General features: G+C 56.6%; 6 protein-coding genes and 1 pseudogene across 6 annotated transcripts; 6 read left to right on the top strand and 1 right to left on the bottom strand.

Moving 5' to 3' along the window:
- Window positions 1–1925: 1925 nt before the first annotated feature.
- ACA1_378930 (uncharacterized protein) lies at window positions 1926–2430 on the top strand (the record flags this gene model as incomplete). The annotated part of the gene is made up of 2 exons (XM_004337687.1): window positions 1926–2255; window positions 2380–2430. The coding sequence occupies 2 exons, from the start codon at window positions 1926–1928 to the stop codon at window positions 2428–2430; spliced, it is 381 nt and encodes a 126-aa protein (XP_004337735.1).
- A 1043-nt stretch (window positions 2431–3473) lies between these two features.
- ACA1_378920 (uncharacterized protein) lies at window positions 3474–4022 on the top strand (the record flags this gene model as incomplete). Its single annotated transcript, XM_004337686.1, has 2 exons — window positions 3474–3848; window positions 3972–4022. The coding sequence occupies 2 exons, from the start codon at window positions 3474–3476 to the stop codon at window positions 4020–4022; spliced, it is 426 nt and encodes a 141-aa protein (XP_004337734.1).
- A 1039-nt stretch (window positions 4023–5061) lies between these two features.
- ACA1_378910 (uncharacterized protein) lies at window positions 5062–5614 on the top strand (the record flags this gene model as incomplete). Its single annotated transcript, XM_004337685.1, has 2 exons — window positions 5062–5435; window positions 5545–5614. 2 exons carry the CDS (start codon window positions 5062–5064, stop codon window positions 5612–5614), a joined length of 444 nt encoding a protein of 147 aa, XP_004337733.1.
- A 157-nt stretch (window positions 5615–5771) lies between these two features.
- On the bottom strand, window positions 5772–9587 carry ACA1_378900 (annotated as a pseudogene).
- Window positions 9588–9821: 234 nt separating this feature from the next.
- On the top strand, window positions 9822–11127 carry ACA1_378890 (ccr4associated factor, putative; the record flags this gene model as incomplete). Its single annotated transcript, XM_004337684.1, has 4 exons — window positions 9822–9938; window positions 10097–10290; window positions 10485–10824; window positions 10951–11127. 4 exons carry the CDS (start codon window positions 9822–9824, stop codon window positions 11125–11127), a joined length of 828 nt encoding a protein of 275 aa, XP_004337732.1.
- A 928-nt stretch (window positions 11128–12055) lies between these two features.
- On the top strand, window positions 12056–13063 carry ACA1_378880 (uncharacterized protein; the record flags this gene model as incomplete). Its single annotated transcript, XM_004337683.1, has 1 exon — window positions 12056–13063. One exon carries the CDS (start codon window positions 12056–12058, stop codon window positions 13061–13063), a length of 1008 nt encoding a protein of 335 aa, XP_004337731.1.
- Window positions 13064–13181: 118 nt separating this feature from the next.
- Window positions 13182–18199, top strand: ACA1_378870 (TBC domain containing protein; the record flags this gene model as incomplete). Its single annotated transcript, XM_004337682.1, has 20 exons — window positions 13182–13246; window positions 13278–13453; window positions 13543–13621; window positions 13700–13823; window positions 13919–13974; window positions 14115–14256; window positions 14393–14545; window positions 14647–14765; window positions 14901–14919; window positions 15108–15214; window positions 15593–15981; window positions 16004–16017; window positions 16149–16296; window positions 16421–16554; window positions 16672–16852; window positions 16931–17104; window positions 17192–17449; window positions 17530–17702; window positions 17816–18009; window positions 18103–18199. The coding sequence occupies 20 exons, from the start codon at window positions 13182–13184 to the stop codon at window positions 18197–18199; spliced, it is 2802 nt and encodes a 933-aa protein (XP_004337730.1).
- Window positions 18200–18220: the final 21 nt, after the last annotated feature.

Genomic DNA, 18220 nt, shown 5'->3' with positions numbered 1-18220 from the left:
CGACCCTAATGGCACTCAGCCGCGAGATGTCCCACATCATGGAAAGCATGTGGCGTACGGCTCGCTCGTCCACCGCCTCCCCCACCCCCACCTCCACCTCGTAGTAGAGATGGATCCGCCCAGCCACCCCCTTGACAGGCCTATTTTTGAGGCCGCTTCCTAAGTAAAATAGGCCTTTCCCACTTTCTCACTTTCTTCACTTCGACTGCTCTTCCACTCAATTTCAAGTGGGTGCTTCCACCGCGCCCGCCTTGGCTGACGGCGACGATAACGTCAGATGGAGGCGATGGATGTGAGACACAAGTCGACTCTCGTTCCGAGTCCCATGGACTTTCACGTGAGGCGGGAGAAGTACCGGGCCATGCTTCAACTGGGCGACCGCTTGGCCCAGGCGCCCGAGGTGAGGAGTTCTTTGCCCCTTCCACGTCCCGGCGTTCCGGCCACCACCACAGTTCTATACTTGAGTGTGAGAAAGAGATAGACTCGGCTCTCTGGCCTCACACACGCCAAGCCATGACCGTCGCATCGCAACGGAAGTCTGGCAAGTTGCATCACACAGGAATTCGAAGGGCTTCCCCCCAATTCACCAAATTTGGATATTTTTTTTCATGCAACATTTCGATTGAGGTGACTGATCATTTATTTAGGATCAATCAAATATTGATCTACAAAACACGTGGAGATAAGGCACGATCAAAGTGGAACACCGGTATGAGTGTGCAGGCTAACTGATTGGACAAATAGCAGTGCAGAGGAAAGGAAAGTTGTTCATATTCGGAACACAATATTAAAATAATAATAATAGCATAAAAAACTACGTCTGGCCGGCTGCTTCGTGGTGGCCCAGTTTGTGCAGTTGGGTGCTGGTGCGATTGGTCGCTGTGGGCGCTCTGCCCCAGGGCGAGTTCCAAGTTGTCGGTGCAGAGACCGGCCCCGCTGAACTGCAGTGACTCCCAACGGCTGCCATGGCCGACAATGGCGACCGGGCACCTCTGGCCATGGAAGGTCCTTCCTTAGTCCCCCACGGCCGGCTTCTGCTTCGACTATCTCGGCCTTCAGCAGGCCGCGCCAACTTTGGCTGAAAACGTCAGATGGAGGCGGTGGATGTGAGACACACCACAGTCAACGGCTGTCGCAGCTGAACAGGTGCGCTCCAGGCGGAGATGCAGACCCACCGAGCATAAACACCGCCCTTCAGGCCTGGCAGCACAGCCTCACTCAAGAAGCCAGACGGAGAAGTACCGGGCCGTGCATGCTTCAACTGGGCGACCGAGCTGGACCCCGGTGTCACTCGACCTCCACTTCCGCCATGCCCGTGGTGTGCAGCTTGCCTGGCACGCCCGGCAAGTTGAAGAGCTTTTTGGAATCCTGGTTTTAGCAGCCAATTTTTGACGTTGGACTCTGTTCTAGGTCGCTCCGAAGACACCCATGAATCCACATTCTTGAGAATCGGAATCCCAAACTACCAATTTTAGTCTCGTGTGTAGACTGTGATGGTCGTTGGCTCCCTAGACCCCTTTCCAACAACGCTGGGCACCGCAAAAGGTACGCTACACCCTAAATTTGGTAAATGACCGGCCAGGAGGATTGCGAAATTTCATGCAGGCCAGTTATTATTATAATAATATTAGCTGCTAGGGCCGGCTCTCTTTGTTCAACTTCACTTCTCTTGCTATCCGACCCTTACACCAACCTCAACACCAACGCCACCACGATGGCCACGCCTACGACTACGACCACCAACGCACGCCACGGCCAGGAGCAGCACACTCTGCTGCCGATGCGGCAAGAGCCCTTCTTCCCTCTTGCAAGCCAGAAGGAGCTCTACAGCGAGGTACGCCAATCGTTCATGCATCTTCCACTTTGTTGATTCAAGAAGAGTAGAAGATGATGCCTGAACAACAAAGCTCTTGTCACATCAACAGATGGACAGATGTGCAGCGCTCCTGAGGATCGAGACGCAGGAACTTGCCTCCTTGAGCGAGGCCCAAAGCACCGCCGTCACGCACAACGCACAGGAGCTCTACGTGGCGATGGTGCAACTGGCCAACCACCTTCACCAGGTCACCCACGACCTCCACCACCACCACCAGCGATACTGCCGTCTCGGCAAGGCCACCACCAGCTGCTCAGCAGCTTTGGCCCTGACCAAGAAGAAGAAGATCGAGAAGAAGAAGAGCAGTGCCAAGAGCTGCGAGCACTGCAGCCGGACGTCGTCTTCTGCCTGGCGCCGAGGCCCCGACTACTGCCTGTACGTTCGCACCCTTCTTCTTCTTGTTCTTCGTCATCCTCATCATTGGGACCTCATGGCCCCATCTGTTCTGACCACAAGTGACCACGTTGACAAGGTTGTGCAATAGCTGTGGGCTGCGGTACCAGGCGTGGAAGAACACCAAACGCTCCATGAGCGTGCAGGCCCTTCTCAACTGATTGGACACACATGTTTGATGATAGGAAAGTTGTTAGAATCATAAAATAAACTGCAATTAAAGGTGAGCCCATCACTTATGTGAGAATAAGGCTCTTCTGAGGAATAACCCTGTGTTTCTACTATTTTGGTATACCACCAGTGCTTGCCATCCCCAACCTGCCCTGTGGCCTTGACCATGAGGAGCATTAAAAGCACACTTTCCCTCTCCTTCACAACATTTTACAATGGTGTAAACCCAAGGATTTGACTACCCCCACAATCTGAGTCCAATTCCCCACCGGTGCCCAACTGCCCTTGGCTTCCCTTCATGATGTTGGAGTTGTTGACGTTGGTGTTGATAACATGACCGTCGCAGCTGAACAGGTGTCCGTTACGGAACTTCATGTGGATACGCAGATACCGACCTACCAATCATCAACACTTAAGGCTGGCAGCTCAGGGCAAGAAGCCAGGCGGGAGAAGTACCGGGCCGTGCATGCTTCAACTGGGCGACCGCTCGGTCCCCGGTGTCACACGACCTCCACTCCCGCCATGCCCGCGTGGTGTTCATCTTGCCTGGCCCGCCAATTCGAATCCACACATTCCCAGAATTCGGAAAATCCCAACTTGGAATCAATTTTAGACTCGTGGGAGGAACTGGAACGGCCCTAGTCGCCCCCTGTTCGACACGCCTTACACGGCATTGGGCGAAAAGCTGCGTTCCACCGCTACTATTGCCCGCGCTGGCTGACTTACCCCTTGAATGCGCTTGCGCCGGCTCTCTTCTTGTTCAACTTCCCCTTTACATCAACACCAACCTTTACACCAACATCAACGTCAACGTCAACCACCATGACCACTCCTACTACGACCACGCCAACTACCAACGCACGCCACAGCCAGGAACAGCACACTCAGCTGCCGATGCGGCAAGAGCCCTTCTTCCCTCTCGCAAGCCAGAAGGAGCTCTACACCGAGGTAGGGGATTCGTTCATGCATCTTCACGAGCAGTAGAAGATGATGTCTGAACAACAAAGCTCTTGTTTGTGTGCCACATCGACAGATGGACAGATGTGCAGCACTCCTGAGGATCGAGACGCAGGAGTACCACCGAGCCCTTGCCAGCGCCTCATCCACCACTACGTCGACGATCATCTCCTCCTCGAGCGAGGCCCCACGCACCGTCGAGCACAACGCGCAGGAGCTCTACGTGGCGATGGTGCAACTGGCCAACCACCTTCACCAGGTCACCCACGACCTCCTCCACCACCAGCGCCACCGCCATCTCGGCAGGGCCACCACCAGCTGCTCAGCAGCTTTGGCCCCGGCCAAGAAGATCGAGAAGAAGAAGAAGAAGACGAGCAGTGCCAGGAGCTGCGAGCACTGCGGCCGGACGTCGTCTGCTGCCTGGCGCCGAGGCCCCGACTACCGCCTGTACGTTCGCACCCTTCTTCTTCTTGTTCTCGTCATCCTCATCATTGGGACCTCATGGCCCCATCTGTTCTGACCACAAGTGACCACGTTGACCAGGTTGTGCAATAGCTGTGGGCTGCGGTACCAGGCGTGGAAGAACACCAAACGCTCCATGAGCGTGCAGGCCCTTCTCAACTGATTGGGCACACATGTTTGATGATAGGAAAGTTGTTAGAATCCTAAAATAAACCGCAATTAAAGTGAGCCAACACTTATTCGAGAATAAGGCTCTTCTGAGGAATGACCCTGTGTTTCTTCTATTTTGGTATTCCACCAGTGCTTGCCATCCTCAACCTGCCCTATGGCCTTGACCATGAGGAGAATTAAAAGCACACTTTCCCTCTCCTTCACAACATTTTACAATGGTGTAAACCCAAGGATTTGACTACCCCCACAATCTGAGTCCAATTCCCCACCGGTGCCCAACTGCCCTTGGCTTCCCTTCATGATGTTGGAGTTGTTGACGTTGGTGTTGATAACATGACCGTCGCAGCTGAACAGGTGTCCGTTACGGAACTTCATGTGGATTCGCAGATACAGACCTACCAATCATCAACACTTATGGCTGGCAGCTCAGGGGCAAGAAGCCAGGCGGGAGAAGTACCGGGCCGTGCATGCTTCAACTGGGCGACCGCTCGGTCCCCGGTGTCACACGACCTCCACTCCCGCCATGCCCGCGTGGCGTTCATCTTGCCTGGCCCGGCCCGCCAATTCGCATCCACACATTCCCAGAATTCGGAAAATCCCAACTTGGAATCAATTTTAGGCTCGTGGGAGGAACTGGAACGGCCCTAGTCGCCCTGTTCGACACGCCTTACACGGCATTGGGTGAAAAGCTGCGTTCCACCGCTACTATTGCCCGCGCTGGCTTACTTACCCCTTGACTGCGCTTACGCCGGCTCTCTTCTTGTTCAACTTCACGTTTACATCAACACCCACCTTTACACCAACATCAACGTCAACCACCATGACCACTCCTACTACGACCACACCGACTACCAACGCACGCCACAGCCAGGAACAGCACACTCTGCTGCCGATGCGGCAAGAGCCGTTCTTCCCTCTCGCAAGCCAGAAGGAGCTCTACACCGAGGTAGGGGCTTCGTTCATGCATCTTCACGAGCAGTAGAAGATGATGTCTGAACAACAAAGCTCTTGTTTGTGTGCCACATCGACAGATGGACAGATGTGCAGCGCTCCTGAGGATCGAGACGCAGGAGTACCACCGAGCCCTTGTCAGCGCCTCCTCCACCACTAGGTCGACGATCATCTCCTCCTCGAGCGAGGCCCCACGCACCGTCGAGCACAACGCGCAGGAGCTCTACGTCGCGATGGTGCAACTGGCCAACCACCTTCAACAGGTCACCCACGACCTCCTCCACCACCACCAGCGCCACCGCCGTCTCGGCAGGGCCACCACCAGCTGCTCAGCAGCTTTGGCCCCGGCCAAGAAGATCGAGAAGAAGAAGAAGAAGACGAGCAGTGCCAGGAGCTGCGAGCACTGCGGCCGGACGTCGTCTGCTGCCTGGCGCCGAGGCCCCGACTACCGCCTGTACGTTCGCACCCTTCTTCTTCTTGTTCATCATCACCCATCTTCTTCTTCTTCTTCTTCGCCATCTGTTCTGACCACAAGTGACCACGTTGACCAGGTTGTGCAATAGCTGTGGGCTGCGATACCAGGCGTGGAAGAACACCATCCGCTCCATGAGCGTGCAGGCCATCCTCAACTGATCGCTGCCTGGCACACACGAAAAGAGGAAAAGTCTTCTGGGGAATACAAAAAAGAATGTAACTGGTTAGAAAGAAAATAAAATTAAAAGGATTTTAATTTTGATTAAGAACAATAAATAAGAACAATAATAATAAAAAAAACATGTGCCCAGGTTGCTCACTCGCCGTAGCCGGGCTTCGCCGGCTTGCGCACCGGCGACTCTATGGCCTGTGTTTGTTGCGTGTTACGTACGGAACAGAATGTGTGAGTATGAGAGGCCACTTCGCACTCTAGAGGTTGAAGTGAATGATCACAACGTACGTTGAAGGTGTTCCAGCTGACGGGCTGTGGCTGGATCTTCTGGGAGAGTACTCGCTCGTCGCGCCAGGATGGTCGCGGCAGGCCCGTCTCAGCGTCATCGTTTCCGTTGTCGTGGCCCGTGCCCGCCCCGCCTGCGAACGTGCGCTTCGCTGCACGCACAATCAGAAATAGCACGCGCAGATACACAACAACGCAGCGCAGACACAACACACACACACACACACACACACACACACACACAACACACACAAAGGGCGCACAAGACACAACGCGTACGTGGTTGTTGGGCGCGTCGGCTCTGAGAATATTGGGAGAGCAGGCTGGGATCGGTGTCGCCGTCATCCTCCTCCTCATCGTCGTCGTCGACTTCCTCGTTCCTGTAGGTGGCCGTGCTGCGGCCGTAGTGATTCCCGTCTCCGTCGTCCCCGTCCTCATCGTCGTCGACAATGTGCATTTCATCGATGAGCTCGGTCAGGCGCAACGCACGCAGAATCTTCGCCCTCATATTTTGGGTTCGTGTGTGTCGTGCTGTGTCGTGTCGTGTCAGGTGTTGTGCGGTCAGAGTGAGGAGGGGGAAGGAAACGCGTACAGTCATCTTCGGGCTGCTCCGATGGCTGTGAGTGGAGTGCGCTGTTCAGCCCGCCGAGCATGGAGGCGTTCTGCATGGACATCTCCACGAGCTGCACTGCCACCACTGCGTCGTCCACCCCAACCTTGCATCACGCACGTCGGGGAAGTCAGCCAAGGATGTGCTGTGCGGCGTGTGTCGTGTCGTGCCGTGTCGCGGTGTGAAACGCACCTCGTGGCGGCACATTAGGCGGGCGTGTGCCTGCGCCAGGCGGACCAAGCTCTCGAGCAATCGCACGGTGGTCCGGGCTTGGTTGCGTTGATCCGCCGATCGCTGCAGTCGGTAATAGTTGCCCAACACCTGAGCGTTTCCAAAACAAAACAAAACAAAACACAAGATTTCTTAGTCCGTGTGGCGTGCCGCGTGTCGTATCGTGGACAGTACCCGCTCGGCGCTGGCAGAGAGCTTGGGCTGGTAGGTGGAGGCCACGTAGGAGATGTAGGCCTGGAGCTTGCGCAGCGCCCACGGCCCCAACTCCAAGCCGGAGTTGGTGTGCCGCTGGCGCACCCCGTCCAGAATGAAGGAGGCCACCGTCGTGTCCCACTCATCCTCCTGTTCGTCCAGGAGCACCAGGATGAGATCGAATCGACTGAGCAGCGGACTTCCGATGGCCGTGTTGACCGTAAGACCTGTGAGACCCCCCCCCAAACAAAGAGAGAAGAGCGAAGAGTGAAGAAGAGCGAAGAGTGCGAAAAACGAAGAAGAACGAAAGCGAAGAAGGGGGATGGTCAGGGAAGGAGAGAGCGGGAAAAGAGAGAAGGAGGGAAGGGGGAGGTGTACTCTGGTCTTTGTCGAATTTAATCTTGGGATTGGTGGCGGCCACGACGGTACACTTGGTGCTGAGCTTGCACACGAGACCGGCCTTGGCAACGGAAAGCGTCTGCTGCTCCATCGCCTCGTGAATGGTCGCCTGCATAGCGCACTGTCAGCTAGCACAAGCACGTCACGACACGGCACACGCGACACAGGGAGGCAAGGCGGGACCTGGTCGTGCTTGCGGATGGAGCTGAATTCGTCGATACAGCACACGCCGCCATCGGCCAGCACGAGCGCACCAGCCTCGAGCATCCACTCGCCACCGGCGTCCTTCACGGCCGTCACCGTCAGACCGGCCGATGTGGTTCCTGCAACACACGACACACGACACACGACACACGACACACAGTGTGAGGGAACTGCGCATGTCGCGCTACATAGAGGAAGACAAGGTGGTACGGAGTAGGTACCAATGCCGGCGGTGAGGACCGACCGCGGGCTGAGCTTGGCGGCGTATTTGAGGAACTGTGACTTGCCCGTGCCCGGGTCGCCGATCAGCAGGAGATGCGACTCACCGCGCACCTTGAGGCCGTTGGGGTCCGTGTACTGGACGCCGCCGATGAGCACCAGCAGCAGCGCCAGCTTGACTGTATGCAGGCCGTACACCTATTTTATTTTTTAATTGATGAGTCAAGAAATATTAGATTTAAAATGAAAATAAGAATAATAGAATTAAAGAATTATTTAAAAAAGTGAGGAGGGTTAAAAAACCTGAGGGCAGATGCTCTTGATGATGACGTCACGTCCGGTCATCGGTGTGTGCGCGTAGTCCTGCCAGAACGTGGCGAACTCGTGCTTCATTTCGTCGGTGATGACGATGCCCATGCGCTGCTCGTTATTTACACGCAGCTGGTTGGCCTGCATGAACATCTCCAGGTCACACCTGTCCACAGACATGCGTGAGTACTCGGGGTGGCCTGATGTGGTTCGGTGCATCTAATGGACCACTCTAGCTCTCCGCACCGCTTTTCCTCGTCGACCGTGCGCCAGCGCCGCATGACGATGCCGTTGACTGTCACGTCGTCCCCCGCCTTGCACGTATCGACCAGGTCGTCCTCCAATATCACGACCATCGACCGCGGGATGGAGCCCATCTAGCAAAGCAGCAGCATAGCAGTCAATGTCATCAATATAAACATGTAAGCACTTATGTTCTTTTAAAACAAAAAGTGAGAGGCGACATCGATCTCAAGGTGGCGTGTGAACGAACCGTCAATTGTTGGATTTGTTCTTGAATCTTGATCTCCTGGTAGTCCCTACAGAGTTTCGAATCACCCTCGATCAAGCGGAACGTCTTGCCCTGACACGGTGGCTCTGTGCGTGGGTCCAGGCTTCGTGTTAGGCGGTCAAGAAGCAGAAGCAGAAGCAGAAGAAGAAGGCGTCGCGACAGTAAGGAGCGGTCTGCGAGTTCGTTTGTTTTGTTTTGTGAGCGTGGGTCGGCGCACCCTTGTCGGATGGGCAGCGGGTGATGCGCGGGAAGTTGTTGTACTGTTCGGGATCGGCGTGCACGACGAACTGGTGCTTGCACTTGGCGCACTCCATGAGCCGCTCCCACTCGAGCATCTTGATCATGCCCGTGCGGATGACCGTTCCTGGATTGATTGCGCGTGTCTGGCGTGTGAGCAAGTGTGCACACGACACACACGGCACACAGCACACAACACGCGACACACGAAACACGACTGCACGCACCTCGCACTTCGATGAAGTTGCCCACGTCACACGAGCGCGGTAGCTTGGTCTTCCACAGCTCGGGCACGTTGGCGGGGAGGTGGGTGATGCGCGCGTGGCAGTGGGACTTGGCGCGCCACCGCTTGCGCTTGGGGTCGGTCAGCGGCACGTCCTCGATCCACTTGAGCTGCAGCTCCCAGATGGCCTTGTCAAAGAGCGGCAGCAGCCGCGCCGGGTACTTGATGAGCATGTGCGCGGCCACCATGTTCATCTCCATGAAGTCCACAAAACTGTGTGGAGCGAAACAACGGTGAGCGGTGAGAAACAAACGATGATGAAGGTGCAACGGACCTGATAGTGACGCCATAGTGGATGGTGTCGTCTGCTCTTTCGATGATGCCCTCGATTTGGGGCAGGCAGTAGCGCTCGAGGAAAACGCCGAACAAAATCTTCCACTCATCTTCATCGCAATCCTCAAGCGTGTCCGGCAGGCACCCAAAGTCCAACGTTTTCGGCAATCCGCCTCGTCTTCCCGCTACAAACGGCCGCCCTTCCATTTCATCTGAGATGCAGAAAAATAAAATCACAAAAACCTGTTTATTCATTTTGCAAGAATTCGAGGAAAACAAAAATTTCAAAGTTTCGAGTTTGTTTCGAAAAGCAAGAAGGAATCTCGAACGCTCGTGATCGCAAGGTCGGCAAGAAAAGCCAAACGGCACGACAACGGCAGGAGGAACAGCGAGAACACGAGACAGGGGGCGGGCAAGCGCTGTACAGGAGGCGAAGAAAGAATGGGATCGCACTCGAATGGACTCGAACCAGAAATTAGGGAGGTGTGGGCCGAAAACCTGGAAGAGGAGATGGCCCACATTCGTGACATCGTTGAAGACTATCCCTACATTGCCATGGTGCCCCCCTCTGCATAATTGACAATTAATCTGTTTTGAAAGTCTCCCACTCACTCCCCTTGCCATTGTCAGCAGACAATTATTGCTTCAAATTACATAATCATTTATTTAATTGAATGATTGATCACTGAGATCTCACGCTCTATCAATTCCTGCAGGACACTGAATTCCCAGGGATCGTAGCGCGACCTATTGGCAATTTCAAGAGTCCCTCCGAGTATCACTACCAGACGCTGCGCTGCAATGTGGACCTCCTCAAGATCATTCAGCTCGGGCTCACATTTACGGATGGAGAGGGCCGCCTCCCACCAGGGGTAGCCACCTGGCAGTTCAATTTTAAATTCAGCCTCACGTACGCCACCTTTTTCGATTTGATTTCGCATCTTATGGAGCCACGCTTCATCCTCTACACATCTCATCTTTTACACTAAGTCGCCTCCGCCACTCACTTCGCCTGCCCTCTTTGCTTACGCTTCGCATCGCCACCGCACACGCACACACCTGCTCGCACGCACCTTGTGCACACGTACGCGTACGGCACCACAGTGAGGACATGTACGCGCAGGACTCGATAGATCTGCTGACGAGGTCGGGGATCAACTTCAAGCGACACGAGGAGCACGGCGTCGACGTCTCTCACTTTGGCGAGCTGCTGACGAGCTCCGGCATCGTGCTCGACGATCGGATCAAGTGGATATCCTTCCACAGCGGCTACGATTTTGGCTATCTGCTCAAGATCCTCACCTGCAAGCCGCTGCCAGCACAGGAGGAGGAGTTCTTCGAGCTCCTCCTCGCCTACTTCCCCTGTATATACGACATCAAATATTTAATGAAGAGCTGCAAGAGCCTCAAGGGCGGCCTCAACGAGCTAGCCAACGACCTCGAGGTACCTCCTCCCTCTTCCTCCTTCAGTTCTTGAATTCTGCTTTCCGCTTCTACTCGCTTGATGGTCATGGAGCTTAGCACACTACCTTCGCCTTTCTCATCGTGCGCTCTGCTCTACATTGCGTAGGTGGAACGGATTGGACCGCAGCATCAGGCGGGTAGTGACAGCTTGCTCACGAGCGCGACCTTCTTCAAGATGAAGCGGATGTTCTTCGAGAACAATCTCGACGACTCCAAGTTCCTGGGTGTGCTCTACGGCCTCGGACACCCCTACAAGGCCGGCGGCTACGAGCAGCAGGTCTGAAGACGTCGATGAGCTCTCTCGCATCGGCCAGTCAGTCAGCGAGCGATGAAGCAAGAAGAGAAAGAGTGCGCGCTGCTGTTGATAATGTGATACTATTTATTGCAACATCAAAACATCCAAAAAAGCAACAAAAAATCGAATAACAATAAAAGTTGTAAGTATTTCAAAAACAAACAAATCATAATAATAATAACTCTACCGTTTCCTCTTTGTGTTTGGTAAGACACCTTTGAACGGTGCGGAAAGGAGGGTACGCCGGAACTGTTGCCTGTCTCTTGAGTTCCTGGATCGTTCGGCGTTGCCTGCTGATCATGCACCAGAATGGTTGGAGCTGTCCGCTTGGCACCCTCATTTGGCCGCGTCTGGCGCCGGGCCACTGGCGGCGCGTTTGCCCACCTTGCCGCGGACATGTTTGCGGCAATCGCCGCGGTGACGACCATTACTCTCCCTGCGTGCAGTTGAGTAAAACGACCATAACAAGACATGACCGGAAGCACTTGTACGGTCCGACGTGGAGGATTTCAAGTGTGCTCTGCAACAGAGCGTGACCGGCAGGGACCTGTGGAGCGGATGGATCTTTCTTATGGAAAAGGAATGGTGGTGGCCGAGGTTGAGCGCAACCGATCGATCTGGTCTAAGGGCTACGCGTGCGTTCGGTTCACGGCCCGAGGCCGAGGCGATAAAAGACAAGCACTGACTGACGAGTGTCGTTCAAACATTCAAACCACCACCAACCACCACCACGCTCACGCTCTTGCTCGCCCTCACTTGTCAACCGACATCCAAGGCCTATACAACTCTCGTGCGACAGCACTGAACCACTACAAGCCACCACTGCAAGCTGCTACGCGTCGCTACTCGAACTCGCCACTCTCAAGTCCGATCCCTGCCAACCGCTACAAGACCTGGCCACCGCAACACGAGAGCCATGGCGACGTCCAACAACGTGCTGTCGATCGAAGTCCTGCCAGCGCTCTCCGTCCGCTGCAACGTGCCTCTGCCTCAAGTAGCGCCTCAGTCGCCGTCTTCTTCATCTTCTCCATCGACCTCTTCGAGCAGCTCCCTCGGTTCGATGCTACTCGCTGGCTCGAGCGAGAGCCAGGGCGTCGTGCTCGGCCTGCTGGCCGACATCGCCGCCCGCTCAGAGACCAAGACGCGAAGCTCGACGAGAAGACGCCACAAGAAGAGGTCGCACAAGAAGAGCTGCAAGAAGGCGCACAAGAAGAGCTCCGAGAAGACTGAAGAAGCCAAGGACGAGAGCGTCGTGGAGCGAAAGCGCAAGCGAGGAAGTAGCACCAAGAACGTCACATCGAAGAAGCAGAAGAAGCTGAGCGAAGAGCGCACCATCAAGCGACGACGCGATGTGAAGGGCGAGAGCGCCACCGCGCCGAAGGAGATCATCGTAGAGATCGTCGCCTCCACCCTCAACAACGACGACAACGACCACCTCGGCCAGGAGGCGCCCGAGCAGATCGAAGTTGAACAACTAGTAGAGCAGGTGGTGATCGAGCAGCTCGAGCTGGACCGAGTCGAGTCCGAGGAGATGCTCACCCTGCTACGCGAGTTTGAGCGGCTGGTCGATGAGGGAGTGGTGCCGCCGCCCATCGGCCAGCAGGTCGTCGACGAGGAGCTCGAGGAGCTCAGGCTGCAGCAGTTCGCCATGTCTTACGTTCATCGAGGCGAGGACGATTTCCTGACCGATCTCCTCTCCGACAGCCCTCTGTCGAGCCCCACGATCTCTCGACGAGGCCCGGTGCTGCCCTCATTCAGATCGTTCCTGAAGGGCTGCACGCATCAGAACCACACGCCACTCGGCTCGAGCTCGAGCCTCGCCCTATCAATGTCGCTAGAGGAAGACAAGGCCGCCTACTACGACGAGGAAGTGCTCCTCACGTCTTTCGATCTTCTGCCGGCTGAAGGCGATGATTCCGAGTAAGACGAGGCCGCAATTGTAAATAGCCATTTGTAAAGAGATCATCTGTTGCCCATCCTCGCGCTTGTCGAGCTTTTCTTTTGTGGTTTCTTTTCGATTTATAAATCGGCAAGAAGTGAAGATGAAGGCCCAACCGGCGGGCCGACGGTCCCTCGACGCCAGCAGCCCCACAACCACAGGGCATGGGTCCGTCCCAGCTTTGTCTGGGAGTGAAGAGCTTCTACGCGCTCCCCAAGAGAATCGCGGCACCGGATGCGACGAATCGGGAGAAAGAGGAGCTCGATCGCTCGCCCCCTCCTGTCACCACCATCGTCAATCGCCTCCAGGCCCTCAAATCGACCGTCGTCTCGCCTCAACTCTGCCGCTACATCGACGTCGTCAAATCAAAGCATGGTGCGCCCATCTCTTTATTATTAGTATTTTTATTAATTATTATTAATAAAAAAATAAAGGATTATGGTAACGCTCGCCACCGTGTACAGATCGACTGCTGTTCGTATCGGAGCACTACAGCGGGTCGCTGTCCAAGGAGCTCTTCATCAAACATCATCACACCAAGGGGTACGCAACAACTCCAGTCGCTTTCTCCCCCTCTTCTCGATCCTCACGTCCTCGCTTGTGTGCCCGTCCTCTATTCAGCGGATTCGAGGAGGAGCTCCTGGGCTCCTACGCCTTCGACATCCTGCGCGCGTTGGCGCACCTGCACGACGCGGGCGTCACCCATCGCAACATCTCCTCGGCCAACGTCCTACTTGACCCGCAGGTGCCTCTCTACCGCTGCACGCCGACGTCGCACACGCTGTACTAATTGCAGTGCACTGCATGCGTCCAACCGTGTGTGTCGTGTGTGTCGTGTAGGGCGGCATAAGGCTGGCCGACTATGGGCTCCATTTCTGCACGAGGCCCAGCAAGAAGTTCGGACCCAACGTTTCCTTCCCGATTGGGTACCGTTTCTCTTTCCTCAGTCGAGCTTGGCTGCGTGTGCGTGTGTGCGGTGTGCGTGTGTGCGTGTGCGTGTGCGATCACTGATACCAGAGCGTCGTCGTGTGCGTAGAACGCCAAACTATTTTGCGCCGGAGCTCATCGCCACGGGCTTCACCACGCGCACCTCGCACACCTTCTACGATCATCCATCGAGCGACATCTGGGCCTTTGGCATTCTCTTCATCGAGCTCACGCAAGGCCAGCTGCCCTGGGTACCACGCCGCGCCTGCAGTGCGTGTGCGTGTGCGTGTGCGTGTGCGTGTGCGTGTGCGTGTGCGTGTCGACACGGAGCTCACCCAGGGCCTTTGCTTGCTCTTCGCAACGCCTTTTAACTCCGAACCTGAGCAGCACGAGCTAGGCAAGGATGTGCGAGCGATCACGCGTGCGATTTTGGATCTCTGTGGTCACGAGGACTCAGAACTCGAGGACGAGGAGGCGCGAGCGGCCCTGGCCGCTGCGTCCACAACACCGCTCCTCTCCTTTGGTAGCAGCGGATCTCCAGTACGCCACCCGTGTCATGCGTGCGTGTGCGGTGGTGCGTGTCGTGACGTGTCGTGTCGTGTGCGAACGTTTTTCAGCTCACCCCGCGTGTTGTCGTGCAGGACCTGTATGCGGCGTCGTATGATCCGTTCAAGCGGCAGAACAAGGCGCTCATGCAGAAACGACACAAACTCAAGCTGGAGGACTGGCTCAAGGAGCGCAAGGGATTCACTGAGCTCAGGTTCGTAGGACACAGCGACCCCAAACTGCCTGTGCGTCGTGTGTCTCCGGCCGCTCCTGATCTCTGTGTGCGGTGTGTGCGGTGTGTGCGGTGTGTGCGGTGTGTGCGGTGTGTGCGGTGTGCGGTGTGCGACAGTGACGGGCTGAAGGAGATCGTACGTGCGTGTCTGGTGCCGGACCCCTCCAAGCGATTGGACGCTCACACGCTGCTCGCGCATCCTTATTTTGACTCGCGCCACGAGAGGTCTCTCCGTCTCTTTTTTATTCACCCTTTGTTGCTCAGTCCCCACCAGTCTGCACCAGCTGACGACGTCTCCTCCACTCCCTATCTAGGGAGCGGCAGCGGAAGCGATGGCTCAAGAAGCCCTTCCTCAAGTGCAGCCTGCTCAAGGTGGTCGACATCGACGCCCTTCTCGCAGGCAGCCAAGGCCCGGCCGCCGAAAGTGAAACGTACGCCCTTTTCTTTTTTATTTCTCTTCTTTCTTCATCAAATTTTTCGGAGTTTTGCTGCGGAGCGGTTGTGTTGAGCTCCGGAGACCCATAAGTGCTGTGGGAGCCGGGGAGGTAGAAGAGGCGGGGGCGCTGGCGATGGAAATCATTGCACAGAGCCAGCAGCATAACGTATTGGTTTTTCGCCTTTTACTAAAGACCACCGTGTTGCTGGCTCACTCAATGTGCCTTCAGTAATTTTTACCAAGGCCCCTTCGGGGTGCCACCCCTCTCAAACCAAGGACAACAAAACAAACCAACTCAAGAAGATGAAGACGAACATACATCACTTCATCTTTCTTTAAGTTGCTCTGACTGGCACCGTTCAACTGTGCGCAGAGATGAGGATGATGTGGTGTCGACCAAGAAGAAGAACAAGCCGCAGCACCAACAAGACAGCAGCGTGACGGCTGCGGCGACTGTGGTGGATCCGTTGGGCAAGGAACCGGTGGAGGAGATCTACCACTTTTGGAAGCTGGCGGGCGGGGACATCGAGACGGAGCTGGCCTCGGAACTCAGGACGCGGCCGCCCATCCTCCGGATCCCTCGCGTCGTGCCCATCGTCGTGCGCGCGGCCGGCAAGGACGGCGCCGCCGCGACCGACAACGGAGCGACGCCGCCTACGACGGCGGGGGCGGCCGAAGTTGGCAAGCCCAAGCCCAAGCAGAGAGGAGCGCTCGAGCTGCTCTACAAAGACGACATCATGCCCATCTTCTTGCACTCCCTCCGTGCGCGCCTTCAACAGAAGAGCTCACTCGCCGACGGTACGCACACGCACACGTACGACCGCACACGCACGACCGCACACACATATGCGTCATCGGCATACGACGAACTAAAAGGGAAGAGTGGGCGTGCAGGGGCGGGCGGAGGCGAGGCGGGTTCGGTGGTGCAGCGCGTGGAGGAGTGGAAGCGGGGCAAGGGCAAGTATGTGCCCATGGAGCTCCGCGAGAAGGACATCGACTACCAGCGCCACCGGGTCAAGGTCTTCCGCGATCTCCTCCAGCGGCTGCTCGACACCGAAGGCCTCAAAGTGGCCAAAGGTCCACCCAACTTCATCTTTCTTATTAATATTATTATAATTTAATTTATATTTTTTTGTATTTTCCAACATAGTTTATTAACGATTTCTAATGTAAAAAATATTATAATCAAATTAATACACAGGGCGGCGTATTGATCCACGGCGAGAGGCGGTGGTGCGGGACATCGTGCGGGCGGCGGCGATCGACATCCCGCAGGTCCTGCGGGCCGAGGTGTGGACCGTGCTGCTGGGCCTGCACGAAAAGTCTGACGATGAGGTATCGTGCGTGTGTCGTGTCGTTGGTCGTGTCGTGTCGTGTCGTTGGTCGTGTCGTTGGTCGTGTCGTGTCGTGTCGTAGCACTCAAGCGTACGAGTGAACAACGAACAGATGCAGCGTTCCTACGACGCGCTGGACAAGGAGGGCGAGGGTCCCGCCGACCGGCAGATCGATCTCGACATCCCGCGGTGCCACCAGTACAACCCGCTGCTCGCCTCGCCCGAGGGCCACCGCAAGCTGCGACGGCTCCTCAAGGCCTGGGTCTTAGCCCAACAGGGCCACCAGGTCTACTGGCAAGGTCCGTTGTGTGCTGTGTGTGCGGTGGCGCGTGTGCGGTGCGTGCGGCTGACACTCGATCGATCGACGACGACACTAGGACTGGATTCGCTGCTGGCGCCGTTCCTGACGCTCAATTTTGAACGCGAGGCGCGGGCCTACTGGTGCCTCCACTCGCTCACGTCGCGCTACCTCCCCAACTTCTTCCTGCCCGACAACACCATCCCCCTCCAGGAGCACCTCGCCACCTTCCGCCAGCTCCTCGCCTACCACGGTACGCACCGCACACGCGCACCGCACACACCGCACACGCCACCGCACACACCCCACACAATCACTAACGCGGCGCGCACGCACGCAGACCCGCAGCTGGCGACGCACTTGGCCGATGTGGGCTTCCAGCCGGACCTGTACTCGATCTCGTGGTTCCTCACGCTCTTCGCGCACATCTTCCCGCTCGACCAGGTCTACAAGCTGTGGGACGTGCTGCTGGTCCACTCGCCCGCGCTCACTCACTTCATCGCCGTCGCCATCCTGCACCAGCTGCGCACCACCCTCCTCCCGATGGACTTCAACCACTGCATCATCCTCTTCAGCGGCGGCGGCTCCGCCCTCATGAGTACGCCGTGTGTGCGGTGTGCGGTGCGTGCGGTGCGTGCGTGTGTCATGACTTACCCCGCGCGTGTCGTGTCGTGCCAGGCATTGATTTGGAGTCGACGGTGCGGCGGGCGCTGGCGGCCTTCCGAGCGACGCCGCCCTCGATCTACACTCGCAAGCACATCGAACCTGCGCCCGCCGCGCTCCGGTGGTGGGAGCAGCGCATGCCCCTCGACGCGCTCGCCAAGCGCATGGCCCCCTCCCTCTCCCTCGAGGTTCGTGCCATTCGTTGCTTGCATGCGTGTGCGTGTGCGGTGGTGCGCGTGTGCGTGTGCGTGTGCGGTGTGTCGTGATTAGTGAACGCACGCGTGTGCGGTTGGCACTCCAGGACTTGGTGTCGTTCCGCGAGCCGCCGGTGGTGATCGACGTGCGCGCGCCGGAGGCCTTTGCGCGCGCCCGGTACCCCGGGTCGGTCAACGTGTCGCCCCGCGTGCTCGAGTTCTCTTCCCTCAACGCCTATCGCGGCAGACCCGTCGTCGTCATCGCCGAGAAGGGCGACACCGGCTATCAGTTCGCCAACCGGTACTCGTGTCGCGTCGTGTCGTGCGTTGTGTGTCGTAGTCGTTGCGTTGTGTGTTGCGTGTGTCGTGCGTTGTGTTGCTGACATGACCATAGGTTGGTGCGAGCCTTTTTCCCGTTGGTGTCCACGCTGGCCGGCGGCATCGACGTGCTCGTCGCCGACGCCACCACTGTGCTCGAGATTGACTCGTAAAAAACAAAGAACAAAGGGAAA

Source organism: Acanthamoeba castellanii, assembly GCF_000313135.1.
Source record: "Acanthamoeba castellanii str. Neff unplaced genomic scaffold scf7180000084711, whole genome shotgun sequence".
Classification (NCBI taxonomy): Eukaryota; Discosea; order Longamoebia; family Acanthamoebidae; genus Acanthamoeba; species Acanthamoeba castellanii.
This window is presented reverse-complemented; position numbering and strand designations above follow the sequence as displayed.